The sequence below is a fragment of the Vairimorpha ceranae genome (genome assembly GCF_000988165.1).
Source record: "Vairimorpha ceranae strain PA08 1199 chromosome Unknown NODE_25, whole genome shotgun sequence".
NCBI classification, from domain to species: Eukaryota; Fungi; Microsporidia; family Nosematidae; genus Vairimorpha; species Vairimorpha ceranae.
In genome coordinates, this window is record NW_020169320.1 from 22,722 (window position 1) to 46,663 (window position 23,942).

Consider the following 23,942-nt stretch of genomic DNA (forward strand, 5'->3'; position numbering starts at 1 on the left):
TTATTTTAAATTTTTATTTATTTCATCTCCAAAATAAGGTGAAATATCAAATACTCTAAATTTTGAACATTTTAAATGCGTATTAATAAGTTCACAGACTTTTACAAACCCGATCTCTGTAAATCTAGACAGTAGTTCTTCTAAATAAGCATCAAATTCATTATTTAAAGATTTATAAATTAGCTCTCCTGAACAATATAAACATTTTAGAAAATATCCTTCAAATTTCACTTTACAATCAATACATTCAAAAGGCGTTGAATACAGCCTTTCTATTTCTAAACCTATACTTTTTTTAACTATTTTTATATAAAAATTTTCTTCAATTTTTAAATTACATTTAACACAATAATGTGCAGGAAATTGTTGATTATTACAACATTCTGTTTTAAATTGGCATAACTTAGGAACGGCTTTTTTATTATATTTTACTTTAAAAATATCATAAATTTTCTCTAAATTAATATTGGAAGATAAAGCCAAAGATCGCATTAAAGGTGGCATTATTTGATTTTGTACATAATAATCGTAATCTATATTACATTTTTCTGTTAGTAAAAATGCTCTATTATAAAAATCTGTCTCATTTTCGGTTTTCCCTATTACATAAGATACAACATCACCTACTTTATAATGTATACCTTTTGTTTTTAGTCTATTACAAAGGTGTACAAAAGGAAGAGGCGCATTACTAGCATATTGACTTAGAGGCTTATTTAAAGTATTATTGATAACAAAGTCTTCAACATTCCTATTTATCAAATTATTATATTCTTCTTTTAGTAAACTATAAATATTTTTATTGTCACTATCTAACAATATTTTATTTACTTTATACAGAATGTCAGAAGCAGCAGGACAAAAGTTCCTTTTAAGCGCTTCTATTCCCTTATATTCCTCATGTAATACGCTATTCGAATCTAAATATCGTCCGATGTACCTCTTTTTTGCATACAAAAAAAGTTTCGTAAATATTTTTTCCAATTCTATTTCAATATTTTTGTATTTTAAATTAATCTTTTCACTAATTTCTTGTGATATCTCTTTAGCCTTAATAATATTTTCTTCATTATGTATCAATCCTGTATCAATCATAATAGAATCTGTATCTCCATAAATAACTTTATAATTTAATTCATTTTCTATTGTTTTCTTAGTATCTCGCAATATTTCCCTACCTTTTTCTGTTATAAAGGCTGCCATTTTGTAATTACAGAATCTACTCTTAGGATATCCTAGTGACCCGTATATACTATTTGCTAATATTTTTAAAGCCATTTGTCGTATATAATAAATTTTATTATCCTTATCATTATTCATAAGTTTTTTTACTTCCTTTCTTCTTTGTACCAAGTTTGCAAGTATTTTCGGTAAGACACCTTTTTCTGATGAATTAAAATCTGGATTAGAAAAACATACATTATATTCTTGTATTATAGAAGGATATAAAGAGTTAAAATCCAATAAAAGAACAAGATTGTCATAGTATCCCTTCACTGGTTCAAAAACCTTTCCTCCTTCATATTTTTCTACACTAACATTAACTTCTGGTGGTAAAAGATACTTTTTATCGTAAAGTTCGTGAAATAGTGTGTATTCAATTATCTCTGCTCTATTGTTATTTAAAACTTTATTAATTGTATATCCAGATAATTCTGATAATTCTTTTGACAGTATTAAAACATCAGATTTTATAAATAGATCAAACAGAGTTTTAGATAAAATTATTGGATTAGTAATATCGGTACAAGTAATCTTAAAATATTCGCATAGCTCTTTAATTGAATATTCTCTTAATTTTAGGTTTGCCGTGGCATATAAAAACATATCACAAATAATATATTTTTGTAAATTATTCAATAAATTACCTAAATTATTAAAAAAGACTACAACATCTATTTCTTCATCAGCAAAAATTTCTAAAATTCTAGTATTTAAATTTTGTAAATTACTAAAAATCTCAATTTTGTGTTTATGCATAATAAAATTTTCATGTCCTTTAAAAGCTCCTACAAAATATTTACATCCATTTATGCAAATAGAATAATAACAAATATCATAATTTTGTAATTTAACATTAATTGATGCAATATTTAATTTTGGCATATTGGTTTTTATTACAGATTCTATATCATCAAATTTAATGTATGTCTTGTTTGTTTTAATTTTTAAAACACAAGGAGATTTTATGTTTTTCGAAATTAATGCTGCTTCTATTGGATTTGTAAATTCATGCATTATTTTTAAACAAAAGTCACTTTTAAAATTTTCGATTTTTTTGTAAGTTTCTGGTGCAAATCTTATGACATCAATTTCTTTATAAAATTTATCATAAAAAATATTCTTAAGATGTGTTATTTCTTTATGCTTAAGTTTGTTAAAATATTTAATAATATCATCCTCTAAATGTTGAATGGTCTTTTTTCCATTATAAATTGCTAGTAATGGTGATATAACATCATCTACTGTTATTTTTATTTTTTTTGTCTGGCATTTTTCAATATTGTCTAAATCTTTGATATTTTCTGTTTCTATTTTTCTTCCATATAAATACAATGTGTCTGGGAGAAAAGCTTGTAGATGATAGCAGTAAAAATACATTTAAGGGTATAGTCATTTACTATTTCTTAAAAGTATAAAATTCTTGTAATTGTAATTTACTAAATGTAATTATTTAAATTTATTAAGATTAATGCTAAATAAACAATTTATAAAAAATTATTTGTATGCATAAATATTTATTTTAATGTTTAACATGTTGTTTAATACGTATAATGAATAAATATAGTTTATTAAATGTATAAATAACTTTTTAAACTGTGAAAAGATGTTTTTACTTAATGGTGTATATGTCTTTAAATTAAAAAGAAGTTGATTTTTTTTATTCTTCTATTTTTTGTAAAAGTCATATATGAAGATTTAATATCTTTTTTTTCATCTATCTCTGACTCTAGAAATCTTAACTATAGATAGATGCAAAGTAAACCTAACATTGGAGAAGGCGTAATATTCAAAAAAACGTACAACACAAAGAGGTTGAGCCAATCTGTAAGAAAATACTTATTTTAGAATTAAGGACTTTACAATAATTTTAAAAAAAATTATTAAATTTGCTATTTATATTTAAAAATCTTTTATTGAAACCCAAAATGTTTTATTTACTAATTTTATGCAGATGTATTTCAGATACACTAAAAAATTTAGTCTCTTTGTTACAGGACGATACTATTGCAGTAAAAACTTTAGATACTATAAGCAATACACAGATAGAACATTTAATCTTTATTATTGATAACACACAACAATTAAAAAAAAGAAACGTTATTATGTATTTGTACGATGACAAGGTAGCAATTAAAATTATTGATTCTAGTGAAACTACAAAAAAAATTAAAAAATGCACTATAAGCCAGAACGTATACAATTTTGAAAATTTTACTGAATCAATGGCAGGTGATTTTGCTACGTTTTTTAAGATTCAAGTTTCAAGCCAAATAGATTTTGAAGATTATGACTTATTTATTGATGTATGTCCAAAAAATAATGAATTCTCAAAATTAGATAAAATACAAAAGATTGAAATTTTAATAATTCGATCTATATGCCTATCTAAACACATAATGATTCGACCTATAAATATGTTTATAAAATTATATTATAATGATAAGTTATGGTTTGTAAATTTTTACAAGCAATATATTAACAGTAAAACTTTTGTTTATTTAATGGATCCAAAATCTGATTTTATTAATAATTTGTTGTGTCAGAGAAATGGTGCTGATTGTGTAGATAGTCTACAAGATATTAATCAACAGGAAGATATATTTATTTTAAATATAATTAAAGAAATGAGAAATGATTTTGAAGTATGTAAATTAAATTTTGATATTTTATTTAATTCGGAAATTAAATTTAATATAAAAAATTATCCTGTTATTTCATATAGTGTATATATAAATATTATATACTCATTACAACAGATTACTAAAAGAAATGATCTCAAAAAACTAAAAAATATATTAAATATTAATTTAGAAGATATTTTAGAGTATAATTATCTTAAATTTAATATAACTAAATATAAATTAAAAGATGCATTTGAAGTTCTAAAAGATATGAACTCTAAAATGTTACTATTGAGAAATGCTTATTTTATCGATCTAGATGACGTATCAAGATATTTAATCGGTCAAATTAGTCGAGAATTAGAGGACAAATATAACTTTTGCCTTTTTTATGCTTTTTCTCATGGCAAAAAAACAAGGAAGAAATTGCGCAACGATTTTTATAATACTATTATGCAAATATTTATATCTCTGCGTGCAAAAATAAATTTATGTTTTTACATTTTAAACGAAAAACATAATGCAGCTTCTTATGAATATTTTAGTGAAGCTATATCTAGACTAGAACTTCGTTCGTATAGTTTAAGTAATTTAAAAAGAGATTTTGATATTTTAAAAGATGCACAAGCTTCTTTTTTATGTAAAGACACTGAAAGATATTTGTATAGTGAGGAAATATTAAATTTTCTGGCTTTATATTCTGATTTCGAATAAATTATAATTTGTAAAAAGTGTTATGTCTGAAAAGATTGTTAATTGAAAACATAGGTTTATTTTTTTTTTGTGTTTAAGGATGGGAAAATGCACAGCAGACCATCCACAAAATTCAAAGATTAATTTATTATTTAAATTATATAAAACTAACATGTCAAATCAACCATACTTAATCTTACAATTAGATATTTTATATCCTCCCAACGAAAAGTTTTTCATTTTTAAATATGCTGTAAAACAATAAATATACCATTTTATTTTTATATAATAACTGGTTTTTTATCTTTTACTGATATCTGTAAGGTTTTTAATTCTTTTATTTTCTACCCTTTATGGAGTTGACTCTTCTTAAAAATCAAGAATATCGTGTAGAAGTCAATGATACGCAAAAATTTAAAGTTATGGTGATGTCTGGATCGGCAGAAATTAAAGGTCAAGAACTTATTAATGAAAAATGGTACACTATAAAAAATACTAAAACCGTGATTTTTACATACACAGGTTGTAAACTAAAAATTGATGGAACATGTGATTTACAATTTATTTCTAATAATACTAATGTACCGGATATACTGAAATTGTTTACTTCACTTATTAATAAGGAATGTAACGATAAGACTTTCATGGTTGTCGGTAAGGGACGAACGACTTTTTGTACGACAATTATAAACTATTTTATACGATTACATAAAAAAGTTTTGTTTACAGAGATTGACTTAAAAAAAGGGAACATTTTTCCTGGTAGTCTCTCAACTATCCATGTAGATACGCTTGTAGAATATAACGAACATTTTAAATTATCCAATGTTCTCTCTTTTTACTATGGTAGTACAGAAATAAAGAATAAAGATCTGTATACGCTACTATTGTCTCGGCTTAAAGAAGCTATAGATAAAAAAAAAGTAGATGATTTACATCTTATTTTATGTCCAGAAGAAACTAGTAAATATTATCAGGAAATAGTAAAAATGTTTAATGTAGATAAATTAATTTGTGTGGGTGATGAAAGAAAATTTCATATGATAGATGTGCCTATCAATAAAATGTTTATACCTTTAAGTGGATATATAAATGATAGCTCAGTAGATAAAAGTATCACTAGGTATTTTAATGGATTAAACAACGAATATACGCCTTATTCATTTTGTGTCAAAAGGAAATGGAACGTTGTGCGCGTAGGAGAAGAATGTTTAGCGCCAGAAAGTGCTCTTCCTTTGGGAGGGACAAGAAAATTGGATATATTGGAAATCAAAGATGTTAAATTAGAAAATAACTGTGTATTAGGAATTTCTGATGCAAAAACTTCTGAAGAGATTATTAAAAGTCCTGTTTTAGGCTATTGTGTTGTAATAAATCAAGATATTTTTAAAATACTCTGTACACAGACAAAATTACCTAAATGTAGTTATTTTATTCAAGGAGAAATAAAATATTCTGATTTCTAATAAATTGATTTATTCTCTTAATAAAGTGGCAGTATTTTTCTACATAAAGGACAGTTCGTTTTTCTATATTCTTCAATCCATTTTTTAACACACTTTGTATGATATTTATTCTCACAGTGTAAACAAACATAATTTGGAAAAGATCCGTCTTGTAAGTGTAAAATAAAATAGCAGATATAACATTCTTTGCCTCCTAAAACCTTTTGATCAACGTTTACCTTCCATAAACTTATTACTTCCATAAACTTAGAAGTGCGATTTAACATTTCTGATATTTTAAGATTCAATAAACTTTTTTTTTCTACATTAGTAAGAAATATAGGACTTTGTAATGGATATGCCGTAGGATAAAAAATTTCACACTGAAAATTATTATTATCCAATAAATAATTTATAATAATTTGTAATCCGCTGCTTTTTTTTATAACTTTACATTCTACATCTTTAATAAATTTTTTTGTTTCAGCAATCAATAAATCTGATATATTAACTTGTACATTTTTTGTAGATTTTTTTTTATTTAATTTATTATACTTTATAAATAAATTCGGAAAGAGAAAAATCCACTTCTTTCTATAAGAAATTGATGATTCAACAAAAAGTGTATTAAAATCTAATGCGTGCCGTTTCGCCAATATTTTACCGAAAAAAAATTGTATATTCAAGTTTCTAATCTTCATTAAAGTATCTGGTAATAAAATTTTATATAAATCCATTCTTTTAGGTATACAAGATATCAGAAAATTATACAATTCATCATCGGAAATTACTTCGTCAACCTGAGAAATACTAAAGTTGTTAATAATTGTATTAGCAAAATGATTTGTTATAAGATCAAATAAAGGTAAAAAACATTTTAAACGATCAGAAGATGTTAAAAGTGGAATATCATTTTCAATATAATCTAAACATGCGTAAACATCAAAATTGTTTTTTAAATTCTCAATAAACATTACTAGCGCTTTATCGGATAAAACTGAAGTGTCTTTTACAGCTAGTTTTTTCCCTCTTAATATTTTCTGATCGATAACTTTAGGATTATTAAGTGTTACTTCATAAATAGATTGAATAACTTTAGACATTTGACTACTATCAGATGCGCAAATGTTGTTTTCTTTCATATTTAATAATGTGTGGTCATTAGAAAGTTTTAAACTATCGATCGACAAATCATCATTAAAAGATTTATTTTTATCGTTTTCATGAGAATTTGAAATATATACAATGTCTATCTCTTCTTCTAAAAGATCAATAAGCTTATTATTTCTATTAAAAGGTTCTTTGTAATTAACATTTAAGTCTTTATAGACTTTATACAAAAAATAATTGTTCTCTTTTAAGTCAATATGTTTGACTTCTTTTATATAAACTGTACTACTGGATTCATTTAAAATGGCGTTACAGACCAAATATATCAATTTGTCAACATCAGATTTCATATATTGTTTATAAAAATCTCTAATAAATCTTATTTTTGTATTTTTAGGTCTAATTAATTGTATATCCTTGTAAAAATGAGGAATATCACAATAATATAAATCATTATATTCAACAGTTATTAAAATTTGGTATGTTCCAAGAGTTTTGATAATTTCATTACTAAATTCATTTAAATCAAAAATATCCATTTCTACAATATTATAAATACAATCTAAATATAAGTTACATAATTCATTGTAATTAATATATCTTATAAAATCAATCATTCCATAATAATAGAATAAAAGATCATAGTCTTGCAATGCAATATTTCTGTATGATTCTATTGTTAAATTTTTAACATTTTGTTTTAAAAGCCACTTTTTAACTGCTTGTGTAAATTTTTTGATTTTCAAAAAATCTGTAAAGTTGTCTACTGTTAGAACTTTTTTTAAATCTTTATCTGTATAATCATCAGGATACTTTTTAATTAATAAAGGTAAAAATTCAATATCTTGCAAATCTTCTTTATCAAATACATAGGGAGACAATTTCAAATTTAAAATTGTTTCTTTTTTGAAAAATTGTCTGTTTAAAACTAAATTAAGTTGATAAGCCCTCTCAATTTTATCAATATCATTTAAATCAATAATTGTATCAACTAAATTTTTATAAATAAACAAAGAGGACTTTTTACAATCACAAACTGTTATTAAAGTAGAATGACTAGACTTATTAATGCCTTTAAAAATTTTAAAATTATTAATGTATTCTTCTAAATCTTTAAATTCATCATTAGTTAAATTGTGACTTTGAATGACATTTTCAAGAATATGCTTTGATTCACTAAAATTGTTATCAATATCTTTAAAATCGTCTACAATATTATATACACAGAGATTATCAAAATTTAATCTTTTATAATTAAGCTTAAAAAAAGTCAATTTACAAGGACAGAATCTCAGAAGTATTTTAAAACTTTCTATATTTTTTGGCTTTAATTTATCAAAGTCAAATTGAATTTTGTCTGCCTGGCATTTTTCTAGAACCTCTTCTAAAATTGAATTTTCTAAAAATTCAATATCTCTATTTATGCACTTCGACAGTTTTTTGTAAATTTTAAGCAAAATTATTGACTTTGTTTGTATTAAAACAGGTGTGATAATTTGATCAATTTTTTTATAAACATCTTCTATCGGCCCTATGTATTCTAAAACAATGTAAATATACTTGAGAATCACATTAGAATTATACTGCAAATAATCTAACTTAGTCAGAAAGTATTTATGATATTCATTAAGTTTGTTATCTTTATTTCTTTTTAGTGCCATAATAAATATTTTTAAACTAATTGTCAAATTATTTTCCCAATCCAATATATTTAAAATGCTTGGAATAATTTTATTAAAATTAAAATGTTCCTTGCAAATAATAACATCAGAGTTGTATGTTTGATCCTCTACAAATTTTAAAAACCAGACAGCCAATACATTTTCTAAATTATCATCTTTATGTTTGATAATTTTCAATAAAAGATCTGAACATAATCTTCTGACGTGAATGTTTGTTGACCTAAAATGTTTAAGCAATGCATCTTTAATCATTACACAGTCAAATATTTCCTCATCGTCTTCCATGTTAATCAGTTCATTTAATCCTTCTACCACTTTTTTATCAGATGATTTATTTATCTTACTGATACTGTCATACAACTTAGAGTTAAAATGTTTTGATGGGTTAAATGGATTCATAAGGGTAAAAAAGTTTTAAAAAAATAAAAACTTTTTCTGTTTGTTAAATAATTAAATTTAATTATTTTTACATAAAATGCCTGTTATCAGATATTTTTTATTTTTTAAAAAGTAATGAACAACAAATTTTTAAAATATGTTAGACAACTATATGTTTATTAATTAATTTATATTTTATAGTAAAGATATTATACAGTAGTTTTAAAGTACTCATCAATTTCTATAGGGTCAATTACAACAAAATTTTTTTCTAAAAATTTAAAAAACTTGCTAAATAATTCTGATCTTTTAAAATTTTGCGAATTTCCTACAACCACAAGTCCCCTTTTGCTTCGAGTTATTGCGACATTTAAACGTTTGTAATCATCTAAAAAACCATAATCTCCAGATTCGTTACTTCGTACAAGTGATAAAATTATGAAATCTTTCTCTCTGCCTTGAAATCCATCCACAGTGTTTATCTCAACATTTTCATCAAAAAGTGATTTTAGTAAAATTGCTTGAGAAGAATACGGAGTGATAATTCCGATAGTTAATTTTAACATTTTTAAATATTTTACAACTTTACATATCATTTTAGCCTCTCCTTCATTTTTTTTCGAAAATTCGTCTTCAGTTTCATTAAAATCACTGCAATCAGTATCAATAAAAACTATAGGACTTTTATTTATAAGATCAATAGATTCTATTTTATGACTTTTTATGTTATTATCATAAAACATTTCATTCGAAAAACATATCAAATTTTTACACATTCTATATTGCAAATTTAATAAAAATGTCTTTAACGATAACTTTTCGAACAGAGAAGTCGATTTTGGACATAACTGATTTGGATCACCAATTAAAATAAAATTTTTACCTTTTATTAGTGTAAGAAAAGTTTCTACATCTGATGCTTGACAAGCTTCATCTATAATAACCCAATCAAAAGAAGAGTTTTCTTTAAGAGCTGAAAAAAGAGTAGAAAAAACTATTTTTGATTCTTCAATTAAGTTAAGCTTGTATGATTTTTTGATTTTTTCAATATTTTTTTTAAAGTTTCGCTCATTTTTTTCTTTCTTGATAAAAGACGTCATTTGTGAAATTTGATTTTCTAAATTAAACTTTGTAAGACCTTTAAACGAACTTCCTAATCTATAAAATATAGGTGTATGGTAGATATAATACTTTGATAAAAGAAATTTTTCAATAATGTTGTCTATAGATACATTACTAGGTCCAGCTACTAAAACTTTCTGACCTTTGTTAAGGAGTTGTAAAATAATTTCAACAATTGTTCTGGTTTTACCGGTACCCGGCGGTCCTAAAATTTTATACGATTTATTGTAAAATACTTCCAACACAGCTAGTTTTTGACAATCATTAAGAGAATAATCAAAAAAGTCAAAGATTTTAAGACAAGTCCCAGACGCATAATTAATTGGTAGTGTTTTTTCGTAATTCATGATTTTGTTAATGTTTTTCGCTATTTTACAAATAATATCATCATCTAGTAATTGTAAATTTATTTCTAAATCAAGGTTTTTTGTGTTTTTATTCATTGATTTTTCATAAAAAAATTCTAGCAGCTCTTTAAATGTCAAAATATTAATTTTATACAACATTTCAATTCTTTCTTTTATATTTTGCATCCAGCTGTCTAATATACTAACTGGAGCCTTTTTATTTAGTTTAATAAAATTCTCTAATTTCTTTAAAATAAAATTATTATTTAAATTTGTGATTCTGCTAAGAGAATATTCACCTAAATTTATTGCTCTATGTAATTCTAATATTACTTCATCTTTATCTACAGATAAAACTGTTCCCAGAATACTAAAATTTCCTGAAGCAATTTCAAGTTTTTCCTCTATTTTTAATGTGTTTTGTAATTTTCCTTTAGTAGTAGAAAATCGAATCTGAAAAGTTGTTACATAAATTTCATGAGTCTTCACCTGTTTAGTGCACTTTGAATTATAAGAAATTTTTGGTGACTTGTGTTCTTCCTCTTGTATATCCCTTTCCAAATTTATTTTTAAATATTTAAGAAACAAAACATCCATTAAAAGGCATAAAATTTTTTAGTTAAATTTTGTTATGAGAGCGGTTGCATAAAAATTAAAGCTTTTTTTAAGAGTCAAATAGTTTTATAATGTAAATAATTACTTTATAAAGTTATTTTTAGTTAAAGAAAATACATACTTTAGGATGTATTAATGGAACATTAGTTATAAATGAATACTTGGCATGTAATATATTCGGAATGTCAATATTTAAATAATTATAATAAAACAAATCCATGTTTAATCTCAACACAATAAATGTATTTTAAACGCAAATGTTATATAGCTTTACTTTTTACTTGCTATTTTAAATATTTCTAACTGTAAATAATTGTTTTTTTAACCGTCATTATGGAAGATAAGAAAAAAGAAAAACATTTAAATTCGAAGAAGATGTTAGCAAAGATAAAATATGAAGAAAATAAAATTAAACTACCTATAAAAAATATGTGTTATAAAAACGATCCTCCTGCTTTTGTAACAGTTGTTGGTTCCAAGGACAGCGGGAAATCTTCAGTTATTAAATCATTAGTAAAAAAGTTTACCAAGCAGTCCTTAGAGCAAGTAACAGGGCCAATAACTTTGACAGTTTCTAGAGAAAAGCGTATTACTCTTTTTGAATGTAAAGATGATATACATCAATATGTAGATACCTCTAAAGTTTCGGATATGGTTATATTCGTTATTAATGCCACAGTAGGACTTGAATGTGAAACTTTAGAATATCTAAGCCTTCTGTTGTCCAATGGACTTCCAAAGATTGTTTTTGTAGTCACACACACAGACAGGAATAATGACAAGAAGTTATTTAAGAAAATAAAAAAACAGATTTATGATGAGGTATGTGACGGCTTGAAGTTTTTTTATTTAGGAATGTGTGACGGAAAATACAATGATAGCGAAATTTTAAACTTATCGAGAGTTATTATTAGCATGAAATACAGACCTCTTGAATGGAAATGTAGCCACCCACATATTGTTATCGATAAAATTGATGACTTTAATATTTACGGTTATATAAGAGGATCTCCTATTAGTAAAGGGGTTGATGTTCATATACCAGGATTTTGTGATACAAAAATTAAAAGTTTTGAAATTTTAGAGGATCCTGTTCCTTTGAAACAAGAGGAAAGATTATCATCTAAAAAGGTGTTTTTATATGCACCAATGAGTCATATAGAAAATACTGACATTGAAATTATTTTAGAAAAATCTCAAGATGTTGAAATAAAACAAGTTGAAGAAATTAAATTATTTAAAAAATTTAAGAATAATTTGCAAAATGAAAAGGCTGATGATAGTATTTGTTATGAACCTGATATCCAAATATGTGACGAAAATATAGAAGAAGAGGTGAATAACAACAAAGCAAATATTATTTCAGAATCATCTGATGATGAACAAGATTTTGAAAGTATAAAACAGCAAGTTAAAGAACGTTTTAGAAAAGAGGCTTTTTCTGAAAATGATTTTGTTGAAAAGTTTAATGAAAAGTATGTTGAAAAGATTAATACTGCAGATAATATTTATTTACAAGAAAAACATTTGATAGAAGAAAATAAATTAAAAACTGAACAGTTTAAAATAAGGGATATAGCATATCCTGGAGAGTATGTAAAAATATATCTCGATATAGACTTTGATAAAAATACAGATTTTTCTAAAATTATAATTTTGGGAATCAATTTAATTTCTGAAACAAAGCAAGAAATTTTACAAGGAAAAATTAAGACAAATAAATGGTACAACAAATTACTTAAGACAAATGATCCTCTTTTATTTTCTGTAGGATGGCGGAGATTTCAAAGTATACCAGTATACAGTTCTAAAACAAGTGGAGAAAATAGAATGTTAAAATACTCATTTAAACATGGATTTTGTTTAATAAATTTTTATGGGACTATTGTTCCTCCTGGAACCAGCTTTTCAGTTTTTTCTGAATCAGCTAAATTCAGAGTACTTGGATACGGTAATATTATGGACGTTACTGGTGAACATAATCTAGTAAAAAAATTAAAACTAGTAGGATATCCCAGTAAAATAATGGGGAATACAGCATTTATTAAAGATATGTTTACATCAGATTTAGAAGTGTTGAAATTTAAAAATGCAAAAGTTAAATCAGTAAGCGGACTAAAAGGGATCGTAAAAAATCCAGTTGGCAAATTTGGTGAGTTTAGAGGTGCATTTGAAGGAGAAATGTTGATGAGTGACATTGTCATTTTAAAATGTTTTGTACCATTTCCTGTGCACAAATTTAGTTTTCCTGTAGAAAATTTTAATAATTTTTGGAAGGGACTTAGAAGTCTTCGAGAAATCAGAGATGAATATGGCATCAAGATTGAAGACAAATATATTGAAGAAGTATCAAGTGAATTAAGTGAAGATACAAAAGATAATGAAGAGTTTGAGTTGCCTGATGAATTAGAAAAGAAATTGCCTTTTGATAAAAGAAAAATACAAAAAGTGAATCGAAGGATTCAGCTTCCAGTTGCACCTGAAGATAAGGAAAGATTGGAATTTGAAAAGGAACTTGCTCTCAAGAGAAAAGAAAAAGAGACACAGCTTTTAAAAAATGCAAAAGCCAAGGAACAAAAATTACAAAAAGAAAGAGAAGTATTTGTAAAAGAAAAAGAAGAAAAACGTAAAAAAACAATAATATCCTCAAAGTTACATAAAAAAAGATATAAAAATTAATTAATTTTTAATATATTTGTCTAATTTTTCTTCAAATTTTCTAAGTTTTTCAATAAGTACTTCATCTTGTTCTAAATCATTATTTAAATATTCATAAATTTTTAAAATATTGCAATTTTTTTCATTCACTTCATTTTCTGCGGCATTTTTATTTACATTTAAATTATTTTCGTCTTCAAAATTTTCTTGTGCATAAAAACTAGGTAAGTTATTGAGCTCTGGAAAATCAAATGAAAAATTATCTTCCATGAAAGGGTAAGTTTTAGTTTCTTTAAAATTGACTGCAGTTATTTTAAATTGTATCTCTGATATAATGTTTACCCTTTTATGCAAATTGGAGACAAAATTCAGTTTACTTATCATTGTGTAGCCATCGTTAAATATATTGGTGAGGTGGAAGGTAAAGAAGGTATTTGGATTGGTTTAGAATTAGATAAACCATTAGGTAAACATAATGGAACATATGAATCAAAAAAATATTTTGAATGCAGTGATTACCATGGTATTTTATATCGGCAAGAAAAATTAAAAAGAGATATACACTTAAATAAAAATATTATGCTTAAAAGCACAGATGAAAAAAGTGGAAGCACTTTAACAAACACGAATAGAAATGAATTACAAAATGAACAAAGTCGGGCAAATAATAAATTAGATTATGAATACAAAACAAAAGTACAAAAAATAATAAAAGAAAGCAAAAATAAATTGACAATCAAAAAATTAAAAAAGGATATAGAAAATTTGAGGTTGGACAACAATAAAATTACAGAAGTATTGCAAACAGAAAATGAAAATCTAAAACATAAATTAGATGAAAAGAACAAATTGCTAGAAAAATATAAAAATAAATTTAGCGACTTTATTTTAAGGATAGAAAGTTTTGAGGTTGAATTTACAAAATTAGTTAAAGGTTTAAAAAATACAAAATATTTAGAAGATGCAGAGTACCAAGTTCTTTGTAAATATTTTAAAGGAGTTATTTTATCAGCGATAGAAAATAAAAATGAAGATCTTGAAAAAAATCTTAAAGAATTTAAAAATATATGTCAAAAAAATGATGTATAAAATGTCTTTAATGATCAAATTCTTGTTTTCTACCCCTTTTTCTTACTAGTTCTAATCTTCGCAATATTTCTTCATTATTGTATCCTTTATAAAAGCTTTCTAAGTATTTCTCATCATGCGCACATTTTACGCTTTTTTCAAAAACATACAAATCAACAGCTTTATCTTCAACTTTTGTAGAAGTAAAAGATAATCCAAAATCAATGACATATATTTTATCATTATAAATAAAATTAGATGTTGTTAAGTCACCGTGGATAATGTTGTTATCATGTAGAAGTTTTACCAATTTACCTATTTCATAAAAAATGTTTTCAGATAAATTTTTTAATTCTTTAACAGTTTTGCCTTCAAGATATTCCATAATTATTATGCTGCCTTTAGAATGCTTATAAATGGGAGCAGGAATTTGTAAAAAGTTTAATTTTTTAAGTGTATTTACTTCTTTTTTGGTTCTTTGTTCAATAATTTTTTTATCTAATTCTTTAATCCGATATTTTTTACTTAATCTTTCTTTATATAAAAGATTATTCTGCAAATAAATTATTGACTCTGCGCCTCTAAAAAGAATTGACATTGAAGGGTGTAAAAAACTCTAAAATCGTTACTAATCCAAAATTTATCAATAAAAAATTCTATTTAATAGATTAAATAGGTTATGACAGCTCAAATTTACAATTTTTTTGCTTAACCTTATTTAAAATTTTGTTAACACTTGTTATAAAAATTAGAAAGTAAAATTTTTAAAATTACCTTTAATAACATTTTTAAAGTACTTTTTAATATTATTACATTACTATCGATAACGGTTTTATTAGAGTTTTGTTCTCCTTGCATGAGGGGTAAAATAAAATTATTTTAAATAACAATCATTCCTCAACAATTACTTTTATTATTTTTGCGTAATTACTATAAAATATTACATTATTTATTTAAGGGTTAGTATTTTCTTTTATATTTGACTTATTGCTTCAGTGACACCACTGAACAAATTTGATGATAGACTCAGCTCTCCCCCATTCTCTGGTACATCTATGTCCACCCTTCTTCGGTATTCCAACGAGATACTCTCAAGAGTCTTCTTAAGTGTCACCGATTGTATGAAAGCATCAATTCGGTCTGCAACATCTAGCCTCTTTTAATACTCTGTATGATATTTGATAACTATACCGTCTCATGTTAGCACATAGGGATTATTTTCATCTTACATCCATGTATTAATCAAAATATATTGGCCAGAAGGCCGTATTTCCTTAACTTTTCCGCTTCTACTTGATGCAGGTTATCTATAGAAGTGATACTTATTTCTACACTAAGTATCTTCTTCGATTTCTTGTTTATAACTACAATGTCTGGTTTATTATATTTGATCTTGATGTCTGTTTTAATTGTAGTGTCGACTCTAATTTCTACAAATCTGATAAAAACGACCCTCTGAACTGAATGGGTTCTAAGGATCTTACCTGATTGTTCTAATTACTATAAAAAGTAAGTTTCTAATTTTATACTTAAATAAAAAATTTTAATAATGTTTGTATATTTATAAGGTAAATAAGCAATGAGTAAGCCCTTAAAAACCCGTTTTCTTATTATTTCTCCATAACATGAATCTTACTAAGTATATTAATTAGCTTTTTTGTTCTGTTTCTAAATGAACTTTTATATTATTCCATATTCTTTTTATGGTGTAAATGTGTACGTTAGTTTCTTAATTTGAAAATCCTTAAGAATAATTAACTGTCTCGTGTGAGGTAAAATACAAAAACTTTCAAACAGTCAGAATATATATATGTCGCTCTATTGTTAAACTATCAGCCTATGTACATTTTCCAATGTGATTATATTCCTATTTTTAGTTAAAATGTAAAAGCCTTACGCCCATTTTATTTATCTCATTAATATGATGTCCTTTATTTATTTTATCTTTATGAATTTGCTTTCTTCTATTTCAATAATGTTTCCATTTCCCCTTAGTAAAAGAAATTAGGTAGAATTATAAAATTTCACTTCGGTTAAATTTACAAATTATATCAGCAGCATGAATTCGTAACAATCAACTTATGTTTGTAATTATTTTATAGATAACAAAGTAAAAAAATTAAATAGCTTCTAAAAATTTATTCTTGGCGAAGCATGCTTTTTAAAAAATTATAATTTATGCTTTTGTAAATGGTTAGAACATATAACATTTGTATCTGTATAAAACTACAAAATTCTATTACATTTAAAACATTTTTTTGATAAAAACTTTATAAATTCTTTAATTACATTTTTTTTTGTCTAATGGTGCATTTCTTTTAAAAAAAGAATAAAATAGTACAAAAATATATTTCAAAAAAATTGTCTTCTTCAAATGCAATATCCAAAAATTGTTATTTTAACTTTATTAATTTAATAATCAAATGGTTTTTAATTTGTCTAAAGACATTTTAAAAATCATATATAAATTTGATAAGACTAACACAATAAGCTAACTATTTTTTTTAAAAGTTACTTTTTTAAAATTCAAAAATCAAAAATATTTATTAAGAAAATTATTATTTCCTTTTCGTTATAATATAATCTAAATGTTTTAAATGATAAGACAAACACAAAAAGTTTATTATTGTATTTAAAAATATTATTTTTACAGGTTAAATAATTATTAATACTTTTAGGAAAATGAAATTTATTTTTAATATAAATTAAAAAGTTTAAAATATCCCTTATATGAAATTCAAAAAAATATTTTGTAATATGAATATCTTAGTATTATTTTTTGGATTTAAATTAGCAATGGAAATACCGGAAATTAGTGAACCAAGTAAAAGTTACAATAATGACGATCCTCCGAAAGAAGCTGGCATAGAGGAGATTGAAGAATTATACTGCGAAAGCGTTGAAAAAAATGGATTAAAAAGAATTTTTTTTTCTGTAATGTTAAGATTTCTAAAATTTACAGCTGATGTAGAACAGACTAAATGGGATCAAGAAATTGAAGAATCTGTTAGTTTGTTACAAATGGAAAAGCAGGAAGTATTTAAACAATTAAGAAATCTGAATTTAAACTTTTTACTAACGATTAAAAAACTTAAAGCCGGTTTATTTGGAGACAATCCCGAACCTAAGTTTTATTTTGAAAAAACCAAACTATTTAATTTTATTAGCGAAAAAGATTTTAGTGGCGAAAATAATGAATGGCCTGACTGGATTGAATCACCTAAATGTAAACAATATATTGGACTTAATAAAGGTGATAAGAGCCGTAAAGGTAACGAAAGTGATAAAAGTAGTAAAATTTATAAAAATGATGAATTTGTTGAATTTTATAATTTAACTATATCCCAAGCCTTATTACTAAAAAGTATTACTACTTATGGCTTTTAGTTAATCTTGTAGTAATGAAAAGTAAAGAGTTGAGCATTGAAGACGTTGCTACTTTGCAGAAATATATTGGAAAAACATCAAATAATGCCAAATATTCCTTTTTAAGTGTAATATTGCTAAAGTGCTTCGAACTTTTTGAATTAGAAAGGTCTTGTTAATAAAAATATTTTATTTTGAACATTACAAATCATCTTTCTATCTGTCTATCTTCTACTGTATTATAAAAAGGTAAGAAAGTTATGATTTAATTTTTAACCCTTCGTTTGTAAATTTAGCAAAATTCCTTTTTTAAAATTTGTAAATTATGTTTAAATTTTTTATTTAAAAGCAGTAATTTACAGCTTAGGGTTTTTACTATATAAACAAATAATATTTTTGTTCCTTTTTTAAATTTATTTTATAATTCTGATTGTAAAGTGTGGGCTATTGTCAAGTTTATTAATTAAAAGAGTACAACTTTCAAATCTAAAAGAATAAATTGCATAAAAACATATAACACAATTTAAGTGAGAGAAAGCATACATACTATTGTAATTCCGTTTTAAGCGGGATAGCGCACAATCTATTGGTATCAATCTAGCTATCTATTTATCTACTATATCATAAAAAAGAAGGAGAATTTTGAATTATTTTTTAATCCTTCTTTTTTAAAAATTTGTAAAATTCTTTGTCATTTTTATTAAGAAAAGTAATATACAGCCTAGAATTTTGTAAGTCTGTAGGCATTAAAAAATTTTGTAAACATTTTAATTTAATTAAATTCATCTTATTAAGTTGTTTATTAAAAAAAATATCATACGTGTTAAGTTTATTTCTAAAAGCGCAGCACAATATTTTCGTACACTTTTTTTTGGTTTTATAGAATTATTTAAATTGTATACAAGGTGTCGTAAGCAAATTTTATTTATAATAAAAAGGGCCATTTTGTAATTTAAAATAATAAGTACACACACAAAGTTGGCATCATACACATTAAAAAGTAAGAACACACATTATATTTGTAATCCCGTTTTGAACAGGATAGATAGCGTAAGCCAAGTCAATATAATAAATTGAATTAAAAGATTTTTTATTTTTTTACATTTTTAACAACAGCTAAAAAATTAGTTCTAAAGTTTTTTAATTATTTTAACAAATTTAAAAAGTTTTTTAACTATGTACATTATTTATGATATTTAAAATATTGGTATATTAATTCTTAATGTATTTCTGTAATTGGTACGCTTTTTAATATTTATATAAATCATTATAGCTTATCAATGATTTTAATATAGCAAATTAACAAAGATCTAATTAAATGATACTTGAGTTAGAAAAAAGTTTTGCATGTCGGGTAAATTTATACTATTATTTAAATAAATAAAACCAATTATTTGCAATGTTAAGTTAGACAAAAAAGGCTTAAACTAAAAAATTAAAAATATGTTTATTATATGCTTCCTATATCCAGATATAAAAATTCCTAATAATAAATTTATTATATCTAAACATCTACAAATAGAATTTATATATTAAAATAATCTTAATGATTAAAAATCTAAAGTATCATACTTTTTTAAAAAAATGCTTCTTATAAATTTGGTTGTCTATTACTAAGAGAAAATATTTTTTAACGATTCTTAAAGTTAATGTAAATGGAACTTGGATAAAAAAAAAATTTTATCTTTAAGTTTTAAATTTCGAGATATTAAAAGACGTGCTTTCTTTATTATTAAATTTAACACAATAAATATTTATCAAGACTTTATGTATAAGCAATAATCCTTCATTTATGATTTTATACTGACGCAACGATATTTTGCATTCTTCTAAATTTGTAATTAATTGTGAAATTAAATCATTTTAATTTGACATAATAAAATTAGCCACTTTTTTCACTTTCCTTTGATTTTGTAAATATTTAACATAATCATTTAAATTGATTTGTAGTACCAATTTATACTTTTTATTTCAATTTTACTTTTACTTTTCAGAGATCAGAGAATTTAAACCGGTGCTGCACGATTTTTGAAATACACCTTTTTTAATTTTTTTACCCTTATTTATAAAAGTTGTACATAAAAGAGAAGTATAAATTTTACAATACTTTATGTTTTATTCTCTAAAATTTCATTCATGGACATTTAATTTTATATATTTTTTTAGATGTATTTTAATAGCAAATAAATAAATAAAATTTTTAAATTATTTTATTAAACATTTTTTGAATTATAAAAAAAGACAATTTATATAATTTTTAGCTAAATGAAAATCTTTTTCATTTTAAAACAGCAATAATCTTAAAAGAAGAAAATTAAATTCATTATAGTCATACACTTTACAGGAACTTTTCTTTTGACAGTAGATTATTTTTCTTACAGTTGTTATAATAATTAGTAAAAAAAATATTTTTTTATATTTAAAGCATCTCTAAGGTATTATTTTATTTTTAAAAAAATCTGCAATATTTTTGTGCTCTTCTATTATGTTCAACATTTAAAAATAAGTGTAAAAAAATTAAAAAGGTGTATATCGAAAAATGAGCAGCACAACTAAAATTGTTTCTAAAATTGCTTTATAAAAGTAAATTTTTTAGAAATATTTATTTAGGATACTGCTATTACCAAGAGGCTGGCCAAGACATCTTGGTGACTTCGTAAAACAAAAAGAACTGTTTTATTGGGCAAAATTGTTTATTTAGAATTTCTTAAATAGTTTTCGTGAATGATATGTCACAAGAAGTTACAGATCATTTTCAATCTTTTAGTTTGGAAGTTTTAGCCTTATGATTAGCGGATTAGAGAACTCTTGTAACAATTGCTATTTTTTTCACTACAAATTAAAAAGTTTTTAATTTTAAGGTTAACTATTTCATTGAAAAAGAAATTTTATAAAAATAAACTTTTTAAAAATATTTATTAAAGAAATTGAGTTAATGGAACCCTGATCGACCACAAAAGTGGGTCCTAAAATTTTTTATTTTTTACCCTCGAAAAATGAAATTTAGAAGATTGAAAAGAAAAAAATACTTTGGATAATATAGAAGTATTTATGGATCTGTGTATAAAAGCTGCACAGGATTCGTTTTTTTAAAATAAAGAAAAACTATGAATTTGTTAGATGTTATAAATAAGCTTTGTCCAATTTATAGGAATAAGGTCTCGGTTTGGAAGGACGCTAGTTTTGAAATATAAAGGTTTCAAAAATTGTTTTTTAAAGATTATTGAACTATGATTAGCTAAGGCTAATACATCTCTAATACAGTTTATTTTACGAATATTAATAAAGTGTACGCAGAGTTTTAAAGAAATTTTTTGAACAATTAGTAATTAAACTTTATTCAAATATTAATTATATAGGAAATGAACATGAATTTATTGAAATTGATGAATCGAAGATAGGTAAAAGAAAACACAATAAAGGTCATCTGGTAGAAGGTGTGTGGATTTTCGGGCTTGTTAAATGAAAAAAGAAATAATTTTATATTTTAAGTCAATGATAGAACGAAATCAACCTTAAGATTTCATTTAAGTAGAAGTATGGCACCAAATTCAATAATATATAGCGATTGTTGTAAAGGTTACACTAAATTAGAAGAGATTGGTGTCAAGCATTTTACAATAAATCGTTCTAAGTATTTTAAAGACATAAATAAGTATTTAGACTAATACTATAGAAGGATGCCGGTCTTCTCTAAAAAAATGATATATCTTACAGATGCAGAACCAGCACTCTTATAAGTCCTTACTTAGTACGATTTATGTTGACAAAAGATTACAAAATTAATTATTTCTATGGCTTTTTTAGGCATTTTCAAACCAAAGCCTAGAAGATAAATTTTTATTAAATATTTTTTTATAATTCTTTTCTTTTCAATCTTCTGAATTTCATTTTTGGAGTAAAAAATGAAAAATTTTAGGACCCACTTTTGTGGTCGATCTGGGTCCCAAACTCCAAGAAATTGTAATTTCTTTTTTCACTATAAAAAAGTTTAAATAATTTGAAAACACAAAAAAAAGACTATTTTATTTTAAAAATTGTTTTATGAAATTAAATTTATCAAAAATATTTAATTAGAAAATTGTTATTTCTTAAAATTTAAAAGTTTAAAATGATTTGAAAACACAAAAAAAAACTATTTTATTTAAAAAATTGTTTTATGAAATTAAATTTATCAAAAATATTTAATTAGAAAATTGTTTTTTCTTAAAATTGTAAAGTTTAAAATGATTTGACAAACACAAAAATAAACTGTTTTATTTAAAAATTGTTTTGTGAAGTTTAATTTGACAAAAATATTTAATAAGAAAATTATTATTTCTTTTTTCACTATAAATTAAAAAGTTTAAAATATTTTGAAAAACACAAATAAACCATTTTATTTTAAAAATTGTTTTGTGAAGTTTAATTTGACAAAAATATTTAATAAGAAAATTATTATTTTTTGTTACTATAAATTAAAAAGTTTGAGGTACCCCTTATATGGAATTTAAAAAAATATTTTGTAGTACAAATATCTTAGTATTGTTTTTTGGGTTTAAATTAGCAATGGAAACTCGAGAAGTTAGCGAATTAAGTCGAAGCGATAATCCTTATCTTTCAAACGTAAATAAAATTAAGGAAATCGAAGAATTATACTATCAGGATGCTGAAAAAAAAGGATTGAAAAGAATTTTTTTTTCTGTAATGCTTAGATTTCTTAAACTATTAGCTAATGTAGAAAAAACTGAATGGGACCAAAAAACTGATAAATATTGTCGTTTTAAAAAAATATCTGATCTAGAAGAGATTCAACTATTGAAAGAACAGAATTTTGAATTTTCTAAAATGCTTAAAGGACTTAGTTCCAGTTTATTTAGGGACAACCCCAATGTTAAGTTTTTTTTCGAAAAAACTAAACTATTTAATTTTATTAGCGAAGAAAATTTTAGTGGTAAGGTTAATGAGTATCCTGACTGGAATAAATTGCATGCATGGTATGAAGTTGATGAATTTGATGAATTTGATAAAAGTGGTGTATGTGATAAAAGTGTTGTATGTGATGAAGGTAATGAAAGTGAGAAAAGTTATGAAGGTAATGAAAGTGAGAAAGGTGATGAAAGTGATGAAGGTAATGAAAGTGATGAAAGTGATGAAAGTAAGGAAAGTGATGAAAGTAAGGAAAGTGATGAAAGTAAGGAAAGTAACGAAGGTGAAGGAAGTGATGTATGTGATGAAAGTGAGGAAAGTAAGAAAATTAATGATTTTAAAAAAAGTATTAAGTTTTTTCCACTTTATAATTTAACTTTATCTCAAACTTTATTACTAAAAAAGTATTATCATTTATGGTTTTTGGTCATCAGAAAAGTATTGCACAATGATGAAGTTAGCATTCATGATTTTGTTATATTGTATAAAAATTTTGGTATTGCACCAAATAAAAATGAATATTCTTTTTTAACTATAATACTAATTAAGTGTTTTGAATTATTTGAATCGGAAGATTAAGTAATAAAAATATTTTATTTTAAACGCTATAAATTTTAAATAAAATAAAAATTTAGGTTTTTTTACTTAATAATTTAATTGTACTATTATTAGTGTGTACAGATGATTGTATTAACTATAAATTTT

The 23,942-nt window shown here is 24.0% G+C and overlaps 11 protein-coding genes across 11 annotated transcripts; 6 read left to right on the forward strand and 5 right to left on the reverse strand.

Annotated features, from left to right (window-relative positions):
- On the reverse strand, positions 1 to 2,601 carry AAJ76_2500025322 (dna-directed dna polymerase alpha; the record flags this gene model as incomplete). Its single annotated transcript, XM_024474798.1, has 1 exon — positions 1 to 2,601. One exon carries the CDS (start codon positions 2,599 to 2,601, stop codon positions 1 to 3), a length of 2,601 nt encoding a protein of 866 aa, XP_024331041.1.
- Positions 2,602 to 3,149: 548 nt separating this feature from the next.
- Positions 3,150 to 4,559, forward strand: AAJ76_2500025871 (hypothetical protein; the record flags this gene model as incomplete). Its single annotated transcript, XM_024474799.1, has 1 exon — positions 3,150 to 4,559. The coding sequence occupies one exon, from the start codon at positions 3,150 to 3,152 to the stop codon at positions 4,557 to 4,559; it is 1,410 nt and encodes a 469-aa protein (XP_024331042.1).
- A 332-nt stretch (positions 4,560 to 4,891) lies between these two features.
- On the forward strand, positions 4,892 to 6,004 carry AAJ76_2500027613 (pre-mrna cleavage complex gtpase subunit; the record flags this gene model as incomplete). The annotated part of the gene is made up of 1 exon (XM_024474800.1): positions 4,892 to 6,004. The coding sequence occupies one exon, from the start codon at positions 4,892 to 4,894 to the stop codon at positions 6,002 to 6,004; it is 1,113 nt and encodes a 370-aa protein (XP_024331043.1).
- A 17-nt stretch (positions 6,005 to 6,021) lies between these two features.
- AAJ76_2500031895 (ring zn-finger domain-containing protein) lies at positions 6,022 to 9,174 on the reverse strand (the record flags this gene model as incomplete). Its single annotated transcript, XM_024474801.1, has 1 exon — positions 6,022 to 9,174. One exon carries the CDS (start codon positions 9,172 to 9,174, stop codon positions 6,022 to 6,024), a length of 3,153 nt encoding a protein of 1,050 aa, XP_024331044.1.
- A 188-nt stretch (positions 9,175 to 9,362) lies between these two features.
- Positions 9,363 to 11,219, reverse strand: AAJ76_2500033940 (dna-binding protein smubp-2; the record flags this gene model as incomplete). The annotated part of the gene is made up of 1 exon (XM_024474802.1): positions 9,363 to 11,219. One exon carries the CDS (start codon positions 11,217 to 11,219, stop codon positions 9,363 to 9,365), a length of 1,857 nt encoding a protein of 618 aa, XP_024331045.1.
- A 351-nt stretch (positions 11,220 to 11,570) lies between these two features.
- On the forward strand, positions 11,571 to 13,916 carry AAJ76_2500034292 (gtp binding protein bms1; the record flags this gene model as incomplete). Its single annotated transcript, XM_024474803.1, has 1 exon — positions 11,571 to 13,916. The coding sequence occupies one exon, from the start codon at positions 11,571 to 11,573 to the stop codon at positions 13,914 to 13,916; it is 2,346 nt and encodes a 781-aa protein (XP_024331046.1).
- Positions 13,917 to 14,165, reverse strand: AAJ76_2500036886 (hypothetical protein; the record flags this gene model as incomplete). Its single annotated transcript, XM_024474804.1, has 1 exon — positions 13,917 to 14,165. One exon carries the CDS (start codon positions 14,163 to 14,165, stop codon positions 13,917 to 13,919), a length of 249 nt encoding a protein of 82 aa, XP_024331047.1.
- Positions 14,166 to 14,243: 78 nt separating this feature from the next.
- AAJ76_2500036965 (dynactin complex subunit) lies at positions 14,244 to 14,984 on the forward strand (the record flags this gene model as incomplete). The annotated part of the gene is made up of 1 exon (XM_024474805.1): positions 14,244 to 14,984. One exon carries the CDS (start codon positions 14,244 to 14,246, stop codon positions 14,982 to 14,984), a length of 741 nt encoding a protein of 246 aa, XP_024331048.1.
- Positions 14,985 to 14,991: 7 nt separating this feature from the next.
- Positions 14,992 to 15,561, reverse strand: AAJ76_2500038282 (mn2+-dependent serine threonine protein kinase; the record flags this gene model as incomplete). Its single annotated transcript, XM_024474806.1, has 1 exon — positions 14,992 to 15,561. One exon carries the CDS (start codon positions 15,559 to 15,561, stop codon positions 14,992 to 14,994), a length of 570 nt encoding a protein of 189 aa, XP_024331049.1.
- Positions 15,562 to 17,693: 2,132 nt separating this feature from the next.
- Positions 17,694 to 18,350, forward strand: AAJ76_2500040415 (hypothetical protein; the record flags this gene model as incomplete). Its single annotated transcript, XM_024474807.1, has 1 exon — positions 17,694 to 18,350. The coding sequence occupies one exon, from the start codon at positions 17,694 to 17,696 to the stop codon at positions 18,348 to 18,350; it is 657 nt and encodes a 218-aa protein (XP_024331050.1).
- Positions 18,351 to 22,811: 4,461 nt separating this feature from the next.
- Positions 22,812 to 23,816, forward strand: AAJ76_2500045533 (hypothetical protein; the record flags this gene model as incomplete). Its single annotated transcript, XM_024474808.1, has 1 exon — positions 22,812 to 23,816. The coding sequence occupies one exon, from the start codon at positions 22,812 to 22,814 to the stop codon at positions 23,814 to 23,816; it is 1,005 nt and encodes a 334-aa protein (XP_024331051.1).
- Positions 23,817 to 23,942: the final 126 nt, after the last annotated feature.